The sequence below is a fragment of the Sphaeramia orbicularis genome, chromosome 24, assembly GCF_902148855.1.
Source record: "Sphaeramia orbicularis chromosome 24, fSphaOr1.1, whole genome shotgun sequence".
NCBI classification, from domain to species: domain Eukaryota; kingdom Metazoa; phylum Chordata; class Actinopteri; order Kurtiformes; family Apogonidae; genus Sphaeramia; species Sphaeramia orbicularis.
Genome location: NC_043979.1, coordinates 92,583 through 114,937, shown reverse-complemented (window position 1 = coordinate 114,937; position 22,355 = coordinate 92,583). Strand labels below are relative to the sequence as shown.

At 42.1% G+C, this 22,355-nt stretch overlaps 1 protein-coding gene across 1 annotated transcript in view; it reads right to left on the bottom strand.

Moving 5' to 3' along the window:
* LOC115414910 (gamma-aminobutyric acid receptor subunit rho-1-like) overlaps positions 1-22,355 on the bottom strand; it is a 44,031-nt gene that overhangs the window by 4,602 nt on the left and 17,074 nt on the right. The window contains exons 3-8 of the mRNA XM_030128272.1: positions 20,611-20,717; positions 13,279-13,346; positions 12,944-13,167; positions 6,302-6,384; positions 6,076-6,216; positions 4,809-4,961 (exon numbers count right to left, since the gene is read on the bottom strand). Coding sequence (XP_029984132.1) covers positions 4,809-4,961; positions 6,076-6,216; positions 6,302-6,384; positions 12,944-13,167; positions 13,279-13,346; positions 20,611-20,717 — 776 coding nt within the window. The remainder of the gene's footprint in view (positions 1-4,808; positions 4,962-6,075; positions 6,217-6,301; positions 6,385-12,943; positions 13,168-13,278; positions 13,347-20,610; positions 20,718-22,355) is intronic.

Below are 22,355 nucleotides of genomic sequence, written 5' to 3'. Positions count from 1 at the left end.
GCTTCCAGTCCTGATAGACTCCGGGTCAGACGCTAATTTAATGGATGAAGAATTAGCTAAACAACTCCACCTCAGTCTGCTCCCGGTTCAGCGGCCCCTGGAGGCGAGGGCTTTGGACAACCATATTATCTGTAGAGTGACTCAACGGACTCAACCAGTTACCGTCTGGTTCATGGATGGTCACTCAGAGGAAATCAGTTTTCATGTTTATCACTCTGACTCTCACCCTCTTATATTAGGTCACCCCTGGCTCCTACTCCATAACCCATGTATTAACTGGCAAACAGGGGAGGTCCAAGCTTGGGGAGAGGGGTGTGTTTCCTGTTGTGAGGGGGTCCGGGAACCTGACCCTCCATCCGAACCAGTCCAGGTCACTGTGGCACCTGTCAATTCGCCGGAGGAGCAGGAGACGGCTTTTCCTGCTCTTAATAAGGTACCCGAGTGTTATCATGACCTGAAGGAGGTCTTTAATAAGTCACACACTACTGCTTTGCCTCCTCACAGACCGTATGACTGTGCCATTGATCTGCGTCCTGGAACCTGTCCCCCCTAAGGGGAGGCTGTATTCCCTGTCTGGCCTGGAGACGGCTGCTATGAAAAAGTATATTGATGAGTCCCTGGCGGCCGGCCTGATTCGACCATCCTCATCTCCAGCTGGGGCAGGTTTCTTCTTCGTTGACAAGAAAGACAAGACACTCCGCCCTTGTATTGATTATCGTGGCCTTAATGACATTACTATCCGTAATAGATACCCATTACCACTCATGTCTTCAGCATTTGAACTACTACATGGGGCCAAAGTATTCACCAAGTTAGATCTCCGTAACGCATATCACTTACTGAGAATTAGAGAAGGGGACGAGTGGAAAACAGCCTTTAACACCCCCAGTGGACACTATGAGTACTTAGTGATGCCTTTTGGTCTCACTAACGCCCCCGCTGTTTTCCAAACTCTAGTCAACGACGTGTTACGAGACATGCTCAATGTTTTTGTGTTTGTGTATTTGGATGATATTCTAATTTTTTCCCCGGATGAGGAGTCACATGTCCAGCATGTCCGCTGGGTGCTCCAAAGACTTCTCCAGAACCAACTGTTTGTAAAAGCTGAGAAGTGTGAGTTTTACCGCCCGTCTGTTTCTTTTCTGGGTTTTATCATCGCGGAGGGGAGTGTCCAGATGGACCCAGACAAGGTCAGTGCTGTCAGAGATTGGCCCACGCCCACCAGTCGCAAGGATGTCCAGAGATTCCTTGGTTTCGCTAATTTCTACAGGAAGTTCACAAGGGGGTTCAGCAGTGTGGCTGCCCCTTTGCATGCCCTAACCTCTCCCAAGTCCATTTTCAGATGGAGCCCTGAAGCAGAGGCGGCGTTCGTGAGGCTGAAGAGGGCGTTCACCTCGGCCCCCATTCTGTCGGTCCCAGATCCGGCTAGTCAGTTCGTCGTGGAGGTGGACGCCTCTGATCTGGGGGTCGGAGCGGTCATTTCTCAACGCTCCCCAAAGGACAACAGGCTTCACCCGTGCGCTTTCCTCTCCAGGAGACTGTCCAAAGCAGAGAGGAATTATGACATCGGCAACAGGGAGTTGCTAGCCATCAAGGTGGCCCTGGAGGAATGGCGTCACTGGCTGGAGGGAACCGAAGTCCCATTCATGATCTGGACGGATCACAAGAATCTAGAGTATTTGCGGACTGCCAAAAGACTCAACTCCCGTCAGGCCAGGTGGGCATTGTTCTTCACTCATTTCAACTTCTCACTTTCATATCGGCCCGGCTCTAAAAATGTGAAACCTGACGCTCTGTCCAGACTCTTTATGCCTGTTAACTCTGATTCTGAACCGGGACCTATCCTCCCTGAGACCTGTGTGGTGGGGGCGGTACAGTGGGAGACTGAAAAGTCTGTTATTAATGCATTATATGACTGTGACATCCCGGCTGGCATTCCGCCAGACCGTCTGTTTGTCCCCACTAACCTCCGCTCACAGGTCATCCACTGGGCCCACACATCCAGGCTGACATATCACCCGGAAGTCCAGCGGACTGCGTTTTTTATTAAACAGCGCTTCTGGTGGCCCGCTTTGGAGAAGGAGGTGGCGGAGTACATCGCTGCCTGCCCCGTCTGTGCGGTGTGTAAGACCTCCAATAAACCCCCGGTTGGGCTATTACACCCATTACCTGTTCCCAGTAGACCCTGGTCTAATGTGTCATTAGACTTTGTGACAGGGCTGCCCCCGTCAGATGGAAATACCACTGTGTTGACCATTGTTGACCGTTTTTTCTAAGATGGCTCACTTTGTCCCACTACCTAAGCTCCCCTCTGCTAAGGAGACAGCAGAGGCCATCTTATATCATGTCTGTCGTCTGCATGGTTTCCCTAGAGACATTGTTTCGGACAGAGGTCCTCAGTTTGTCGCACGTTTTTGGCGTGCTTTTTGTTCCCTCATCAGGGCTTCTGTTAGTCTGTCCTCGGGCTATCACCCACAGTCTAATGGTCAGACTGAGCGGCTCAATCAGGTGCTGGAGGCCGGTCTTAGAGTTTTGGCCTCTCACAATCCTGCTTCCTGGAGCCACCAGCTGATCTGGGTTGAATACGCCCACAACTCGCTGCCCTGTGCTTCTTCTGGTCTGTCTCCATTTCATGTAGTTTGTGGTTATCAACCTCCTCTGTTTCCGGCCCTAGAGAAGGACGTCAGCATCCCCTCACCTCTGGCCCTGATAAAGAGATGCAAAAGGACCTGGATTCGCGCCAGACAAGCTCTGTTGAAGGCCTCGGGGGTCTACAAGGCTGCTGCGGACTGGCACAGGACTCCAGCCCCGGTCTACCAGCGCGACCAACGTGTGGGGCTGTCAACCCGTCATCTTCCCTTGAGGGTGGAGAGCCGCAAATTGGCACCCAGGTTCGTGGGCCCATTTCCTATTTCAAAAATTATTAACCCTGTCTCTGTTCGGCTGAAGCTACCTAGGACCATGAGGATACACCCAACCTTCCACGTGAGTCAAGTTAAACCGGCTAAGGAGAGCCGGTTAGTCCCGCCCACCCAGCCACCACCGCCACCCTGGATTATTGATGGAGGTCCAGCCTACACTGTACGCCGGCTCCTAGCGGCCTGTCGCCGGGGAAGAGGATTTCAATACTTGGTGGACTGGGAAGGATACGGCCCTGAAGAGCGTTCCTGGGTGCCCGCCTCCTACATCCTGGACCCGGACCTGATCCGGGACTTCCATCAGCGCCACCCGGAGGTTCCTGGGCCGTCCGGTGCCGTCCCTAGAGGGGGGGGTACTGTCATGTCGGCTTCCAGACTGTGTCTGGATTTGTCTGTCTTTTCTGTTGTCTGTCATTTCCTGTTTTATTTTGTTAAGTTTCCTCATGTGTCATGTCTGGTGTCTTTACTTCCTTTCCCTGATTGTGTTCCACCTGTGCTGATTACCTGACTCCTCCCTGATTATCTCCACCTGTGTCCTATTGTCTTCCCTCCCTCTTGTGTATTTAAACCCTGTGTTTTCCCCTGTTCCTTTGCCAGTTTGTGTTCTACCTTTGTGTGCTCACTTACCAGCGTTTTTGGATACCTGTCAGTCTGTCTGCCCGTTTTGACCCGTTTTGCCTTCCGACCACCGATTCTGCCTGTTCCTCGTCTGCCTGCTCGTTTGGTTCTGACCTGGTTCGTTCATCCGACTTCTGATTCTGCCTATTCCCTGATTACCTCAGCCTCCAACGTGTTACCTCGTGTTTTGACCCTCGCCTGGACTCTGACCGTGAGTAGCCTTCTCCACATGTCCCGTTGCCTCTTTAACTGCCCTCCTGTGTATGACCTGGCTTGTTTTTTGACTACCCTTTGTTTTGTCCTAGTCGGGTTGCTGTCGGGAGTCCTCCGGCTCGGCCGTGCTGACCGCCCGCATTCCCCGCTCACAGCCCGGACGACGAGTCCCGATTCACACGCCTTCACAGACGTGCTGACCATTCAAAGCGGTGTTTTTCCTACTGTGCTTGTGTTTAATAAACACTCTCAATTGGTCATCTGCGTTGTGGTCTTGCATTTGGGTTCAGCCCTTGTACTAGTGCCATTACAACTGGAAATGCAGACAGGAAGAGGTCTGGAAGAAGCAAAGACACAACAGAAGCAGAAGACAAGTTTATGACAGAAAACAGCTGGAGTGAGAGGAGACTGACAGGACAACAGCTGAAAGAAGAGAGAAGAGAGAGGAGGAGGAAGAGTCTACACTGAGCAGACTGAACAGGTGAAGGTTTGATCAGTCCTTAAGCTCTTCTCCCAGTCTTCAGTAGTTCCACTGGTGCTGTTTCATGGTCCAGCCAAGCCTCTGTTTCTGATTCTGAAGTCTCACCAGTGGCTTTAGCTGCAACTGGAGCCATCAGAGCTGCACCTGTTCGGTCTGTTCAGTGTAAACTCATCTGTTCAGTCTGTTCAGTGTAAACTCATCTGTTCAGTCTGTTCAGTGTAAACTCATCTGTTCAGTCTGTTCAGTGTAAACTCATCTGTTCAGTCTGTTCAGTGTAAACTCTTCCCCTCTTCCTCCTCCTCTCTCTTCTCTCTTCTTTCAGCTGTTGTCCTGTCAGTCTCCTCTCACTCCAGCTGTGGACTGTCATAAACTTGTCTTCTGGTTCTGTTGTGTCTTTGGGTCATTATTTGTCGGTTATTCTGTTATTATTTTACTGGTTTGACCCACTTCAGATTAAATTGGGCTGAATGTGGCCACCAGAAGAAAATGAGTTTGACACCCTTGAACTAGAACTAAAACTGTTCTTTCAACTATTAAACTAATCTGACAGTCAGCTGACTATAGTCGGTAACTCTCACCCAGTGGAACTCTGGCAGGAACAGCTCTGCGGTCGATCCAGAAGGAAACCCACGACAGCATGACCATCAGCGTGGCAGGGAAGTAGGTCTGCAGCAGGAAGAAGAAGATGTGGCGTCGCAGAGTGAAGGTGATGTACAGACGGTTGTACCAGCCTGGAGAGGAGACAGACATGGACATGGAGTTAGTACTGTGTTCTTCAAGTGGAGTATTTAACCCAGGGTTCTAAACTCCTGTTCTTTCAGGTTCCACATTCAGCCTGATTTGATCTGCAGTGGACCAGTAAAATAAGAACAGAATAAACTATAAATAATGACAACTGACAATTTATGTCTGGGTTTTAGTGCAAAAAATCCCATTAAATGATGAAAATACTTACTTTTATAAACTATCCAAACAAAAAAGATGTGAATAACCTGAAAAAACGGACATTTCTTCAGTAAAATCAGTGTAATTTTCTCAGTCTTCTTCCTCCACTTCTCATTAGTCCATGTGCATTCTGGATCAGATCTGCAAAGACACTAAACACTGAGGAACAGGAAGAAAAGAGTTCAAACTGGACTGAATTTAATACAGACATTTCAGGTTGGACACATTTGTTCAGGTTAGTCACATTTTATTGGTACAGGAGAGTTTGGAAATGGAAAGAGTTTCACAATTTAATGTGATTTTTTGCACGAAAACAAACACAAACATTTGCAGTTGTCATTATTTACAGACATAATGTAATATATTATTTTTTCCATCAAACCCAGTAGTAAATCTGCAGTCCTTCTTTTGTGTGGGTTCTTCTGCTGTTATTATTGGACTGTAGATCAGATTGGTCTGGATGTGGAACCCACACTAACATGAGTTCCACAGCCTGGACTGTGGAATTTAGACACCTTGTAAATTCATCCCAGGGGCCCGACTGGAACCTTTGGGGGGACGCATTTGGCCCCCGGGCTGCATGTTTGAGAGCCCTGGTTTAGAGGTAACCCAGTTAAAGGTATGGACTTAAGGAAACTCTGGATTTAATCACGTGAACTCCTCATAGGTCTTTGAATCTGTATCAAAAATCCGTCCTATCTCATAAATATGGGTCAAATGTTTTCCAGAAGTTCAAACCTGGGAAACAGTTAGTCTAAATCTGGTCCAGCTGAAAGTCCAAACCCAGACATGCAGACCTCAGAATGGGTTCAGGTTCTGGTCAGTACCTGTGCTGCTGTTCTGGTTGGTACCTGTTCTGGTCAGTACCTGTTCTGGTTAGTACCTGTTCTGTTCTGGTACCTGTGCTGCTGTAGAAGGCCAGTTTGGTGGTGGTGTGGAACTCCTGGATCAGGAACTGGGACAGTGAAATCCTTTCGTCTGTGTTCAGGGAGCGGTTTCCTTCTTTCCAGTAAAGCATCAGGTCATCATCAGTGTACGCATCTGGAGGAACAGGTACCATCAGATCAACATAGTACCTTTACTCTGGTACTTTATTCCCACAGGAATGCACTGCAGAAACACTTACAGCTCTCGATCTCCAGAGAACAGGTCTGTGTGTCCAGAGGAAACCGACTCAGGTCCATACTGCACATGGCAGTCACTGTCACCCTGGAAACACAACATCAACTGTCACCGTCACCATGGAAACACAACATCAACTGTCACCGTCACCATGGAAACACAACATCAACTGTCACCGTCACCATGGAAACACAACATCAACTGTCATCATCACCATGGAAACACAACATCAACTGTCACCGTCACCATGGAAACACAACATCAACTGTCACCGTCACCATGGAAACACAACATCCACATGTCAACTGTCACCGTCACCCAGTGGTGGTCCGTCAGGGCCTTCCAGGCCTTCTCTGCAGGCCTTAAACAATATCTGAATCACAGACTGATGTTCATTCTATTTTGTCCATGAATACTTCTTCAATAATTCCAAATGCTCTGTCTGCTTCCTTTCATATCTTTTCCTCCGGTTGTGCTGCTTCCACACATGGATTTTCATATTAAAGAATTTAACCAATCACATTTCAGCCATCATGTGTTGCCAGGCAGGGTGGAGGCCTTCACAGTCAGTTCTGCAGGCCCTGTAGCAAACAGAAGTCTCGATGACGCTGTTGCTTCACCCATTCAGATTTAGAGTTGGTGACACCAGGGCCTCTAGCAGGTGTACGGTGATGTCAGCGTATTCACACCCTGTGATTGGATAGTCAGACAGCGGGCTAGCCAAAGCTAGCAAACTGCATCTGTAGTGAGCTGCACTAACACAAATACAGTTGTGTTGGTTTAACAGCTGTTTAGTCCAAACACAACGACTGAAGGAGGAGAAATGGATTTGGTCGCAGATTTACTGTCAAAGCCATTTTCAAGACGGACTTTTCCAGAAAAGCTGGACATCGTTAAGAAAGGTCGGACAATTCTGAAGCTAGCAAGCCGTTCACAACCAGGAAAAGGATTAGTCTGTCACTTTCAGTCCACTAGCTACGACCGGTACCCCGGTACCCCGGTACCCACACGGATAATCTGTACAACAGAGTAGTTGAACTGTTTTTGAGGAAAGAAAGGAGGATGGATTTGGTGTACAAATCAGAATTTTTGGTGAGTAAAATGTTACTATTTTCCTAAATAATAATGCAAGTTAATGAGGTTATTAGTGATGCTTCTTTAAGCCTCTGTGTGTATGTTCAGTTTTGTATTCGACCCCTCTAAGAACGCCACGAATGTCGTACTACTGCTGCACTGCACCTGTCTGTGCGTTTGTTCGTGTGAATGTCGGATGGGACCCCGAAGAACACCCTAACGTGTTCTACCTGCTGTCACCGCAGGAACATGTGGGTCCTGGAAAAGACCTCCTGATCCACGAACGTCGTGCGCTGTTCTTGTGTTGTTCACAAGGCATTCGTTAGTGCGCCGTGTCAAAGGGGGTTTCGTACTGCGTTGGTAGAAAATCTTGGACAAGATTGCTCACCTGGCTACGAACTTAGGAACGGTCAACGAACACTCCATGAACACACCATTCTTTTACGGCCGCCTTGAGAGGGTCGCACGAAATGGTCCATAAATTGTTCGCACAGTGTTCGTAGCCATTCCTAACGGCATTTGTGACTGAGGCTTCATGTGTGTGGCAGCTGCAGCTGCAGTAGCAGGAGACTTGTGCACCCCGGGTTTGTTTCCTCCACCAGGACGTATTGTAATCACTTTGTGTGTTTGTTAGCACGATAACTCAAAAGTTATGGACAGATTTTCATGAAATTTTCAGGAAATGTTGATACTGGCACAAGGAAGAAATTATTAAATTTCGGTGGTAATTGGAGGGGGGGCAGATCTGTCCTGGCGGAGGTCTGTGCTCTCCGAGCGCTTTTTTTGTTAATTCAGAAAAGTTATTTATTGTGGCTACACCAGTTGTCTATCTGCGATGCAACAGCTCTTTATACTGCGTTTCTACATAATAAGATGGTTTTTATAACCATCAGATAGTTTTTGAAGGGTGGATTGATTCAGACGGAGCACTACTGAAGGGTTAGGTGTGAAATGTGCGGTCCGCCACTGCCGTCAGCCTGCACAGAAACACAACATCCACACGTCAGCTGTCACTGTCTCAGCTGTTTGGTTTTGTTTTTTATTAAATTTTGATATCACGATTTGAAAAAGCTGTCTGTTTCACTCACAATACTGACCTTTTGGTGCTTAAAAGGTTCAAATAAATTTTTTCCAGTGTGGGCATTTGCCTGATGTGTGTGTGCTTCTAACGTTACATCACACACACTGATCATGTCCATCACATAAAGGATAGTGTCTTTAAGAGTTTTTAATGTCAGTGTGACAGAAGTCAGAGGAACATTTTTAGTGCATTTACCCGTTTAAAAACCCGCAGACACTCCCATTTCTGGAAATGGTATTCAATTTTAGCCTCATTGGTAAACAAACAAAGACAGGCCCCTCCCCCACAGACAGTTTGCCTTATATGGAAATATCCTCTTAAAACATAAAACCATCAATTAATCATCAGCCGTTCGCTCAGCTGTTTCAGCTCCACTGAAGCGTAGAATGTTCTGTGTGGGTCAAGGTTAAACAGCAGATGACAGATGGCACAAAGGTACTGAGTATTATTAGGTTCATAGATCTGTGTGGTTTACATCTGATGAGAAACACGACAAAAGGTTGAACTGACTGTCATATATGTGCAACTACACACACTGCACTGTATATGTGTGTGTGTGAGTGTGTGTGGGTGTGTGTCAAGGTTATTATCGTTAACAAAAACTACTGAAATGATGAAAACTAGAATTGTAAAAACATTTTCGTTAACTGAAATAAATAAAAACTATAATTAAAAAAACCATAACTGAAACTGTATTGTGTGTTTACTAAACTAACTAAAACAGATAAAATTCTGGATCAAATTCCCTTGGTTTTGGTCTTTGTCAATGTCAGATTGATGTTCAGTGGATTTCTTTGTCTCTCTCAGTTTTCTGTGCTGTCTCCATACGACACTTTTTGCTCCGTCACTTGTGTTCACTTGTGGTTTCCAGTCGTCTTCTGGTCCCCACTCTACCTGGAAACATGGAGACTAAAGCAGCAGAGTCCTGTCTGGGATTGATTTGAATACGACTGTTGGAGCCAAAATACAGTTTGGTTTGGTTATTCCTCTTCTTTGTTTTGACCTTAATTTACTAATTGTTTAGTGGGTGTGGCTGTGATGAGAGCCACAGGTGCAGCTCATGTTGGGTGTGGCACACGTACATACACCTGCTGTGTGAGGTGTGTGTGAGGACAGCCCCGAACAATTTTCAGACCGTGAAACATGAAAGCGAGAGACTGAGTTGGTCGACGTTTGGAATGTTTTCTTTTGTATTAAGAAGCCTATTTTGTTTATATGTAGAGAGTATTTGGAAAGACAGTTGTGAACTGTGATGAACTCTTGGACTTTACACTGGGAAATAAATGGATTGGCAGATCCAAACACAAAGAAACCCAGACAGACTTTCATTCATTCACACGTCCAAAATACAACAGGGTGAACCCTTCACACCGTTGTAGTGGCTAAAGGTAAAGCCACTACAACGACGACAGAGAAGAAGACAAAAGAGACCACTAAACTAAGACTAAACTAAACTAAGACTAAACTAAACTAAGACTAAACTAAACTAAAACTAATCTAAACTAAAACTAAAACTAAACTAAGACTAAACTAAACTAAGACTAAACTAATCTAAACTAAAACTAAACTAAGACTAAAATAAAAAAGACTAAACTAAACTAAAACTAAACTAATCTAAACTAAAACTAAACTAAGACTAAACTAAACTAAGCCTAAACTAAACTAAACTAAGACTAAACTAAACTAAAACTAAACTAAGACTAAACTAAAACTAAACTAAACTAAGACTAAACTAAACTAAGACTAAACTAAAACTAAAACTAAACTAAACTAAACTAAAACAAACTAAAACTAAACTAAGACTAAACTAAAACTAAACTAAACTGAACTAAAACTAAACTAAAACTAAAACTAAGACTAAACTAAAACTAAAACTAAACTAATCTAAACTAAAACTAAACTAAGACTAAACTAAACTAAGACTAAACTAAACTAAAACTAAACTAATCTAAACTAAAACTAAACTAAGACTAAAATAAAAAAAGACTAAACTAAACTAAAACTAAACTAATCTAAACTAAAACTAAAACTAAACTAAGACTAAACTAAACTAAGCCTAAACTAAACTAAACTAAGACTAAACTAAACTAAAACTAAACTAAGACTAAACTAAAACTAAACTAAACTAAGACTAAACTAAACTAAGACTAAACTAAAACTAAACTAAAACTAAAACTAAAACTAAACTAAACTAAAACAAACTAAAACTAAACTAAGACTAAACTAAAACTAAACTAAACTTAACTAAAACTAAACTAAAACTAAACTAAAACTGAACTAAAACTAAACTAAAACTAAGACTAAACTAAAACTAAAACTAAACTAAACTAAACTAAACTAAACTAAACTAAACTAAAACTAAACTAAACTAAAACTAAACTAAACTTAACTAAAACTAAACTAAAACTAAACTAAAACTGAACTAAAACTAAACTAAAACTAAAACTAAACTAAACTAAACTAAGACTAAACTAAACTAAACTAAAACTAAACTAAAACTAAACTAAAACTAAACTAAGACTAAACTAAAACTAAACTAAACTAAAACTAAACTAAAACTGAACTAAAACTAAACTAAACTAAACTAAACTAAACTAAAACTGAACTAAAACTAAACTAAAACTAAAACTAAACTAAACTAAACTAAACTAAAACTGAACTAAAACTAAACTAAAACTAAACTAAAACTGAACTAAAACTAAACTAAAACTAAAACTAAACTAAACTAAACTAAACTAAGACTAAACTAAACTAAACTAAACTAAAACTAAAACTAAACTAAAACTAAACTAAAACTGAACTAAAACTAAACTAAAACTAAAACTAAACTAAACTAAACTAAACTAAACTAAACTAAGACTAAACTAAACTAAACTAAAACTAAAACTGAACTAAAACTAAACTAAAACTAAACTAAACTAAACTAAACTAAAACTGAACTAAAACTAAAACTAAACTAAACTAAACTAAACTAAACTAAACTAAAACTGAACTAAAACTAAACTAAAACTAAACTAAAACTGAACTAAAACTAAACTAAAACTAAAACTAAACTAAACTAAACTAAACTAAGACTAAACTAAACTAAACTAAAACTAAACTAAAACTAAACTAAAACTAAAACTAAACTAAACTAAACTAAACTAAACTAAAACTAAACTAAAACTGAACTAAAACTAAACTAAACTAAACTAAGACTAAACTAAAACTAAACTAAACTAAACTAAACTAAACTAAACCTAAGCATTTAGAAAAAAAAATGAAAACTAATAAAACCTATCAAACCTGCTCTAAAAACGAATTAAAACGAACTGAATTAGAGAAAAAAAGTCCAAACTAAATCAAACTAAACCAGAATGATGGTTGGTTCTGACGTCCCTGCCATGGATGTGGGTCGGTCTACCTCAGACCTGATCCTCAGAGCTGATCCTGACCCTCCTGTGGTCTGTGGTCATGTGAGTCCCTGTGGAATCCTGGCAGGACCAGGTCCATGTGGTGCACATTAGGCCCGTTTCCAGCTGTTCCTCTGTCTGTGGATTACAGACTCTGGCTCTGGGCCCTGAACGCCTCTCAGGAGGGACCAGGTCAAACTCAGCTGTGTTACAGTCTGGTACTGGCCCAGAAGGATCCCCTTAAATACACATGTCACAGTTCCACAGCTGGAGCCACTTGTGTTTGTGGGTCTGCCAACAACACTCACATCCTGGACACACACTAACGTCCAAATCTGAGCACTGCCTGAACGGACTGCAGGTGTGAGCAGCGCGGTAGCATCCAGCAGCGACCTAAGCCACATGTGACTGTGTCCGACTGTTAAACATCCTGGTCTGCAGCTCCGGCACACAGCCGACACTTCACCCACAAAGGACACAGCAGAATTCATGAACTGTGTCTGATAATGAGCCCCAGTCCAAGTCAGGCTCAGGGTCCAGCTGGGCCTCCACCTCCAGGCTTTGGACTCCCACAGCTCCGGTACCACCTGGCCTCCTGGACACGGTCTCCTCTGGCAGGGATCCAGGGGACCCCAGACCAACACCCACACCCCAGCTGTGGTAAAGAAAGCCCACCAGCACCACCACTTCCTGAGGAGGCTGAAGAGGGCAGGACTGGATGGTGACCTACACAGGACCTCCTACAGCTGAGCCTGGTGACCTCCTGCCCCACTGAGTGGAACTGTGGCAGAACAGGAGGCACTGTGGGGAGTGGGTTTACCAGGGGGTTTACCTGGGTTTAGGTCAGGGTCTACCTGGGTTTACCTGGGTTTAGGTCAGGTCTACCTGGGTTTACCTGGGTTTAGGTCAGGTCTACCTGGTTTACCTGGGTTTAGGTCAGGTCTACCTGGGTTTAGGTCTGGGTCTACCTGGGTTTAGGTCAGGGTCTACCTGGGTTTAGGTCTGGGTCTACCTGGGTTTAGGTCAGGGTCTACCTGGGTCTACCTGGGTTTAGGTCTGGGTCTACCTGGGTTTAGGTCTGGGTTTAGGTCAGGTCTACCTGAGGCTGTACAGGACTTTTCCATCGGGGAAGACTCTTAACATGACGTTGTCTGTGGTGGTGTCATGAGTGAAGGACTTCTTGGAATGAACGAAGAACATGTCTGGAACCCAGATCTTTTTGACCAGACGGCCGTCGAACGTCATGCTCTGGTTGTTGTTGCTCCGGAAGGACAGACGGTCGTCTTTCCAGTAATGTCGCAGATACAACGTCATGGTGAAGTCCTTCAACCAAAGAACAACAACATCACAGAAAGACCTCGAACGCCACCGACACAAATATGAAACCACTAAAAAACCAACGGAATTCTGGGATTAGTGCGATTAAAAACCTACCATATCAACCTCTGAAATAGCGTCCAAACTTTCCACCTGTACGTCCACTCCAACTGGAACTGCAGGACCTAGAAAAGACAGAGTTGAACAGAATGGGTTCACAGTTCAACAGCAGTACACTGTAAAAAAAAATCTGTAATTTCACAGAATTTTCACTGTTTATTTGACAGATTTTTCCTGTATTTTTCAGATACAGGAAAATATCAATGAAATGATAAAAACAGACTGTGATTTTACATGTCAAATAGAAAATAACACGAAAAAACTGAAACTGTGAATAACCATAAAATTTCAATTTTTTAGAAGAAATTTTTTTCTTTTTTCAGAGGAAAATACAGTTCAAATACATTTGCAAATGTATCATAATTTCACAAATATTTCTTTTCTATTTATGAGATTAAACTGTTAATTTAAAGTTTAATACTGTAAAAAAAAAAAAAAAGAAAAAAGAAACCAGATAAAATTACTGACAGTTAACGGTAACAGAAGTATTAGTTCTGTCAGTTGAACCAGACTTGTTTGTTAATTGACAAATATCTTGTGTAATTACAGGAGGTTTCACAACAAAAATGTTGAATAAATGTATTTTTGTGAATGTATAACATGTATAAGCACTGATAAACTGTCCAAATACAGTTTTTATCAGTGGAGTGGACAACTGAGTCTCACTGAAAATTATTTATATATATATTTATAGGGAATTGGATTGTTTTAATACATGTAAATATTCTTTATTAAACATTAAAAAGTTAAAAAAAAAAAAAAAAAAAAAAAAAAAAAAGCAAAATCTCATGTAAATTTAGGGCAAAAAACTGTATTTTAATTATGGAAAATTACCATATTTTTATGAGATGGTTATTTTCCATTATTTAACAGTATTTTTTTGGTGCCCCTGCTGCTGGAATAATACTGTTTTTTTCCTGTATTTTTTTTTTTTCACAGTGTAGTTTAACAGAATGGGTTCAGCGGTGCATTAGTGGCTCCTTTCCTTCTCTGTTTTTCGGACTTTTATCCCTGAAACTGGAGCTCAGGTGGATGCAGTCTGGATTATCTGGGCGTATTTGGAGGTCCTGACTCCTTTTTATGTCGACCTTTTTGTTTCAGACAATGACCTCTGTTCACTTGGATCCAAATCCCATAAAAGCAGCGGGGCAGATTTACAAAAAAAAGTTGCTCAGAGCCACAGTAGCGAGTCCGCTAATCCTACTGGACAAAATGATGCAGGCTGTTTTAACAGGACTGCACCTCATTTAGATCTGCTTCTGTTTTTGTTTCTTTTTGAATTTATGGTCCATGAACAGACGAGTGAAAACCAAAGTTCTAATAGTTTGGGATTTTTCATTCTAGTTTAATTTGATTTGGTTTGGACTTTTCTTTTTCTCTAATTCAGTTAGTTTTAATTAGTTTTTAGAGCAGGTTTGATAGTTTTTATTAGTTTTCGATATTTTCAAAAATGCTTAGTTTTAGATTAGTTTTAAATTAAATTCTTTAATGAAGTAAAAAAAAAAATCCTGAAGCAAAAAATATCTTAAATTAAGTAAAAAAAAAAAGCTAACAAACTCTTAAAATAAGCAAAAAAGAAACTTGAATTAAGCAAAAAAAATCCTGAATTAAGCAAAAAGAAAAAAAAAAATTCTTTAAGTAAAAAAAAAAAAAATCCTGAATTAAGCAAAAAAAAAAAAAACTTGAATTAAGTAAAACAAACTCTTAAAATAAGCAAAAAAAAAAAAAAAAAAACAACTCTTGAATTAAGCAATTAATTTGTATTAATGTTAGTTCAGTTTTAGTTTAGTTGTAGTTCAGTTGCAGTTCAGTTGTAGTTTAGTTGTAGTTTAGTTTTAGTTCAGTTTAGTTCAGTTGTAGTTTAGTTGTAGTTCAGTTGTAGTTTAGTTGTAGTTTAGTTGTAGTTTAGTTTTAGTTCAGTTGTAGTTCAGTTGTAGTTTAGTTTTAGTTCAGTTGTAGTTCAGTTGTAGTTCAGTTTAGTTCAGTTGTAGTTCAGTTGTAGTTCAGTTTTAGTTCAGTTTAGTTCAGTTGTAGTTCAGTTGTAGTTTAGTTGTAGTTTAGTTGTAGTTCAGTTGTAGTTCAGTTGTAGTTCAGTTGTAGTTTAGTTGTAGTTCAGTTTAGTTCAGTTGTAGTTCAGTTGTAGTTTAGTTGTAGTTTAGTTGTAGTTCAGTTGTAGTTCAGTTGTAGTTCAGTTGTAGTTTAGTTTTAGTTCAGTTGTAGTTCAGTTGTAGTTCAGTTGTAGTTCAGTTGTAGTTTAGTTGTAGTTCAGTTGTAGTTCAGTGGTCTCTTTTCTCTTCTTCTCTGTGCTCCTATTCAAATCAATCCCAGACAGGACTCTGCTGCTTTAGTCTCCATGTTTCCAGGTAGAGTGGGGACCAGAAGACGACTGGAAACCACAAGTGAACACAAGTGACGGAGCAAAAAGTGTCGTATGGAGACAGCACAGAAAACTGAGAGAGACAAAGAAATCCATTTAACATCAATCTGACATTGACAAAGACCAAAACCAAGGGAATTTGATCCAGAATTTTATCTGTTTTAGTTAGTTTTGTAAACACACAATACAGTTTCAGTTAGTTATGTTTTTTTCTTTTAATTATAGTTTTTATTTATTTCAGTTGACGAAAATGTTTTTACAATTCTAGTTTTCATCATTTCATTAGTTTTTGTTAACGATAATAACCTTGGTGAAAACTAGGGCTGTGTATGGGCAAGAATCTGGCGATACGATACAAACTGCTATACTAGGATCACGATACGATATATCATGATACTGTTAAAAAGGCAATTTTTTGTTTTTTGTTTCTTTTTATAAAATGATTATTTCCTTGAAGAATTGAATTCCATCATAAATCTGCACAAATCCTAAACACATTTTTATTTGATCCCAACAGGATCTAATGTTCTATCAGCAAATGTTCAAACTGTGTTCAAACTGAAATTCTGTTTTCCAGACATTCCAGTTTCAGATCCTGTTCAAATGTTCAGATTCTATTAGTTCACAACGAACATCAGAACAGGATTTGAGTTCAATCCAACAAAGGAACGTACATCTGCCTCAGACAGAAAAAAGTGTTTTTAGGAGGATTCAGATAACTATTATTGAATAAAACAGTGTTAAATAATAATAGATAAAATATAAACAATAAAGAAAACCAAAAACCAAAAATGAACGCCCACATCCACCAGACAGATGTGGAACTGGGGACACGCCCACATCCACCAGACAGATGTGGAACTGGGGACACGCCCACATCCACCAGACAGATGTGGAACTGGGGACACGCCCACAGAACTGGGGACACGCCCACATCCATCAGCTGTTGTCAGTTTGGGCGGAGGACTGTATCCATGCTAACATCTGTGGAACAGTGACAGGCTGCAGAGGTTAGCAACACCGCTATGATCAGAGTATTTCAGACGCAGACATGATACGTCCCAGTATCCGCTGTGGCCCCGCCCCTTTGTTTGGTGAAGGCAGGTCTGCTGTGTAAAAGTCCACCTGTCTCACCTCTGGTCCTCCTTTTGTTTGTGGAAATCAGACAATGGTGGAAAAAAGGTGGGATCACCATCTGACCTTTGACCTGGATCTGTATAAGAGGCCGTTTACACGTCGCTGGGGGTTTTGTAAACGGACATTTTTCTCTGCATTTGTTTCTATCGTTTCCATGACAACAACGGGCATGCGCACAGTAAACAAAGGTTTCTAAAAAGTAGAGATTACGGCAAATCTGTTTTCGCATTTGTGTGTAAATAGAGGGAAACCGGAGATTCTCGGACGGACGCAGGAAACACTCCACCAGGCTGAGCTGTGACGATCCAGTTCAGAGGAAGAGGACGGAGCTGAGGAGACGAAGGTCCAGGGACGAAAGCGGAAATATAAGGACGTTTGGTGTTAGCCACTGTTAGCATCTGAGCTAATTAGCGCCCGCTCCACCTGCTGAACAGGGTGTGTGTGTATTTACTGGATATAAACTCAGTCTTTTCTGAGGTGTTTCCATCCTTCATATTCTGTTTATTGGATTCATTTGTCTGTTCTGTTCGACTAAAGACTAAAGAGCTAAAGGATTCAAAACAGACGCAGCTGTTAACGACTACACAGCTAACAGGGTTCTGATTGGTTCACGGTTCTGGAGCACCCCACTACACTGCCATCTACAGGCCGGGCATGCTCTGAACAAAGAGTTTTCTGAAAATCACATCTGCACGCCTTTTTCTGGTTTTAAAACACACGTCACATTCACACCTACGGGCAATTTAGATGAAGCAGTTAAACCAATTAACTTATTAATGCATGTCTTTGGAACCAGACCCCCCCCCCCCATGTAAATGACACTTTGTTTTCAGTAAAATTGGGTGTTTTTGCTAATTGTGTATACTATAAATGGATAAGTGAGGACAAATGTGAAGTCGAGATGGACTGGGATTGTGGGTGTGAAAATATGGGATGGACCTGATGATGCATTTAAGTTATTCACTCCTTTGGCGAAATTAAAAAAAAAAAAAAAAAAAGTGCCTTAAGCTTAAAATTATTCAGAAATATTGAATTGGGATGGTAGATATGTTTTTTGTTGTTGATTTTATTTTATTTAATTTTTATTATTCTGGTGTGAATGCTTGATGCTGTTCACATTTAATTTAATGTATGCAATGGATAAGGTGAAAAGGATAGGCAAAAAAATAAGCTTTTGCTTCTAGCCTATTCCTTTTTTGGTTTTTATGTTTATTACGATTAATGCACTAAGTACAATGACTGATGTAAAACCAAAAATGAATGAATTCATTCATTCATTCTTTTATTCATAAATGTATAAAATCATCTGCTAACAGCAGCGGGTCGTTAATAAAACCGTTGTTTATCATTTGTTATTAATTCCTCCTTGCTCTCCACCACATTAAAAAGGTCAGAGGTCATTTTCATCTGGTGGATCTAAATCTTTTTGTGCTTCTCCAGAGGAAAACACAACATGAGGGGGCGTTCATGTGCAATTTTGGACTTTGTCATAAGTCATAATTCCATAATTCCCATAATTCCCATAGCATGTGAAGGCAGCATTAGAGGCAGTTTATGGTCATTATCTGGGGGAGGAGTCAGTGCAGACGTTACTTTGAGTGACAGCTGTGAGATGCAGGTCCCGCCTCTGCTTCGGTGTTTTTTTGGACTGGTGACGCTTGTGTTTGTTTCCTGTTTCTGTTGAGTTTCTGTCGGATCGGACGGACGCAGAATGAGACGGGTCTGTCCCGACTGTAGAGCATTACATCACATGTGATCATATTTAGACATCTGAACTGGTGACAGATTCAGATGGAGGTAGTGGGCGTGTACGGCTGCAGATTGTAGTTGTTTGGTAATTAATGGGCGGTGCAGCGGCGGCGTGGCTTAGACTTAATCCTGTGTGTTATGTCATCGATTTAAGCCGGTGTGGAGCGACCTGAAGCCTGACCACATTCTGTCCAGCAAATAGACCAGACCGTGTGGGCGGAGCCTCAGGACACGTACTGCTGTCAACGATGTTGCGATCTTTGGAAAATGATCAGAGTCTGGACGATTATGATGATTTGAATTAAAACCAAACAACAAAACGATTATATAAAAGAAAGTCCAACATTCCAAAAGGAGCAGATGAAGTGTAACTTATAACCCCCCCACCCTTAAACTGAAGTTCTTACACACAACACTAAATTTCTGTGCGTATCAAGCATAGACTGTCTATTCTGCAGCAGCATTTCACATTAAAATAAATGCTGTCCATTTCATGATAATAATACACATATTAAAAAAAAAAAAAAATGTATATACTTTATTGTCATTAAATAATGAGTTTATTCTCATTAATTAACGACTTTATTCTTGTTAAATAATGAGTTTTTTTTAAAACTATGACTTTATTCTCATAGTGACAAATGTTTTTATTTTCTTATGTGGCCCTAATACGCTGTCCTTCCATAACAATAATACACTATATTTCCAAAAGTCTTGTCTCCTCCATCCCAATCCTCAGACTCAGCTGTTCCAGTCCCTTCCATGTCCACAGGTGGATTAAATCCAGCCCTAGGCATGCAGACTGCTTTTACAAACATTTGGGACAGAATGGGTCTCTCTCAGGAGCTCAGTGAATTCCAGCGTGGAACTGTGATAGGATGCCACCTGTGACACAAATCCAGTGGTGAACTTTCCTGGCTCCTAAATATTCCACAGTCAGCTGTCAGATGGATTAGAAGAAAGTGGAAGTGTTTGGGAACGACGGCGACTCAGCCACGCAGTGGTAGGCCACGGAAACTGACGGAGCGGGGTCAGCGGATGCTGAGGCGCAGAGTGTGAAGAGGTGGACGACTGTCTGCAGAGTCGATGGTACAGACCTCCAAACTTCATGTGTCCTTCAGATTAGCTCCAGAACAGTGCGCACAGAGCTTCATGGAATGGGTTTCCGTGGCCGAGCGGCCGCATCCGAGCCATACATCAGCAAGTGCAATGCACAGCGGTGGATGCAGTGGTGTAAAGCACGCCGCCACTGGACTGTAGAGCAGGGGAGGAGCCTTCTGTGGACTGACCAATCACACTTCTACATCTGGCGATCTGACGGACGGGTCTGGGTTTGGCGGTCTCCAGGAGAACGATACTTGTGGGAGCGCATTGTGCCGAGTGTAAAGTTTGGTGGAGGGGGGGTTATGGTGTGGGGTTGTTTTTCAGGAGCTGGGCTGGGCCCCTTAGTTCCAGTGAAAGGAACTGGGAATGCTTCAGCAGAACAAGACATTTGGGACAATTCCACGCTCCCAACTTTGTGGGAACAGTTTGGAGCCGGCCCCTTCCTCTTCCAACATGACTGTGCACCAGTGCACAAAGCAAGGTCCATTTGGACATGGAGGACAGAGTCTGGTGTGGATGAACTGGACTGGCCTGCACACAGTCCTGACCTCAACCCCATAGAACACCTTTGGATGAATTAGAGCGCAGACTGAGAGCCAGGCCTTCTGTCCAACATCAGTGTGGGACCTCACAAATGCACTTCTGGAAGAACGGTCCAGAATTCCCATGAACACACTCCTAAACCTTGTGGACAGCCTTCCCAGAAGAGTTGAAGCTGTTAGAGCTGCAAAGGGTGGAGCCACGTCAGACTGAACCCATAGACTAGGAATGGGATGGACCTGACATTCATATGAGAGTCAAAGCAGGAGAGGGAATACTGTTGGAAATATAGTGTATATACACAAAAACAAAAACCCTGTCCATTTCTTAGCAGTAATTATCCTTATGTAAAATAAACTATATAAATACCCATATAAAAAACTAAACTAAACTCTGCAGCATTACGGACCCACTGGACTCACCTCCGAAGCCCGGGCGCATGGTAAAGTCGTGGTCATCTATCCTCAGCAGCTGCTCGGACTTTGTGGCCCAGGTTTTAGTCAGATCCGGACTCCTCTTGAATATGGGACTGAAAGATGGTGTTTGAAAACATCACATGACCAGCTGGTTTCTGAAGCACAACTACTCAGACAACAGAATTCACATTCCACTGAAAGTCTGTTCACAAACTGAAGCACACACTGTGTTTCCTACAGTCGGCTTTATTTGACAGATTTCATTGGTGGTCAAAGCCCGGGGGGGGGGGGGGGGGGGGGGGTTTGTGAAGAATGGGCCAATGTCTGCAGGGTCGACGGTTCAATTCCCTGCATGTTCAGTTTGTAATGGGTTGAACACAGAGGGGCAGTTTAGGGCTGGGGTCCAAGTCCACGTCCAACAGAAACTATATGAAAACAGGAGGTTCCAGGAACTATGAACACCACCCCTGGTTTAAGGTGGTTTAAGGTGGTTTAGGGTGATTTAAGGTGGTTTAGGGTGGTTTAGGGTGATTTAAGGTGGTTTAGGGTGGTTTAAGGTGGTTTAGGGTGGTTTAAGGTGGTCTAGGGTGGTTTAAGGTGGTTTAGGGTAGTTTATGATGTTTTAGGGTGGTTTAAGGTGGTTTAGGGTAGTTTAAGGTGGTTTAAGGTGGTCTAGGGTGGTTTAAGGTGGTTTAGGGTAGTTTAGGATGTTTTAGGGTGGTTTAAGGTGGTTTAGGGTAGTTTAAGGTGGTTTAAGGTGGTCTAGGGTGGTTTAAGGTGGTTTACGGTAGTTTAGGATGTTTTAGGGTGGTTTAGGGAGGTTTAAGGGGGTTTAGGGTGGTTTAAGGGGGTTTAGGATGTTTAGGGTGGTTAAAGGTGGTTTAGGATGGTTTAGGGTGGTTTAAGGTGGTTTAGGATGTTTCAGGATGGTTTAGGGTGGTTTTTGGGTGGTTTAAGGTGATTTAAGGTGGTTTAGGGTGGTTTAAGGTGGTTTAAAGTGGTTTAGGGTGGTTTAAGGTGATTTAAAGGTGGTTTAGGGTGGTTTAGGGTGGTTTTTGGGTGGTTTAAGGTGATTTAAGGTGGTTTAGGGTGGTTTAGGGTGGTTTAAGGTGGTTTAAAGTGGTTTAGGGTGGTTTAAGGTGATTTAAAGGTGGTTTAGGGTGGTTTAAGGTGGTTTAGGATGTTTCAGGATGGTTTAGGGTGGTTTAGGGTTATTTTTGGGTGGTTTAAGGTGATTTAAGGTGGTTTAGGGTGGTTTAAAGTGGTTTAGGGTGGTTTAAGGTGATTTAAAGGTGGTTTAGGGTGGTTTTTGGGTGGTTTTTGGGTGGTTTAAGGTGATTTAAGGTGGTTTAGGATGGTTTTTGGGTGATTTAGGGTGGGTTTTGGGTGGTTTTCCTGTGGGTTTTTTGTGAGTTTTTGGATGGGGTTTGTGTGGTTTATGTGTGGTTTTTGTGTGTTTATGGTGGTTTTTGGGTGGTTTAAGGTGGTTTAGGATGGTTTTTGGGTGGTTTAGGATGGTTTTAGTGTGATTTATGGTGGTTTTTCTGTGATTTGTGGTGGGTTTTGGGTGGTTTTCCTGTGGGTTTTTTGTGTTTAGGATGATTTTTGGGTGGTTGAGGATAATTTTTTGGCGTTTTTTGTGTGATTAAGGGTTGTTTTTGTGTGGTTTTGTGTGATTTAGGGTGATTTTTGGGTGGATTAGGGTGGTTTTGTGTGATTTATGGTGGCTTTTGTGTGATTTAGGGTGGCTT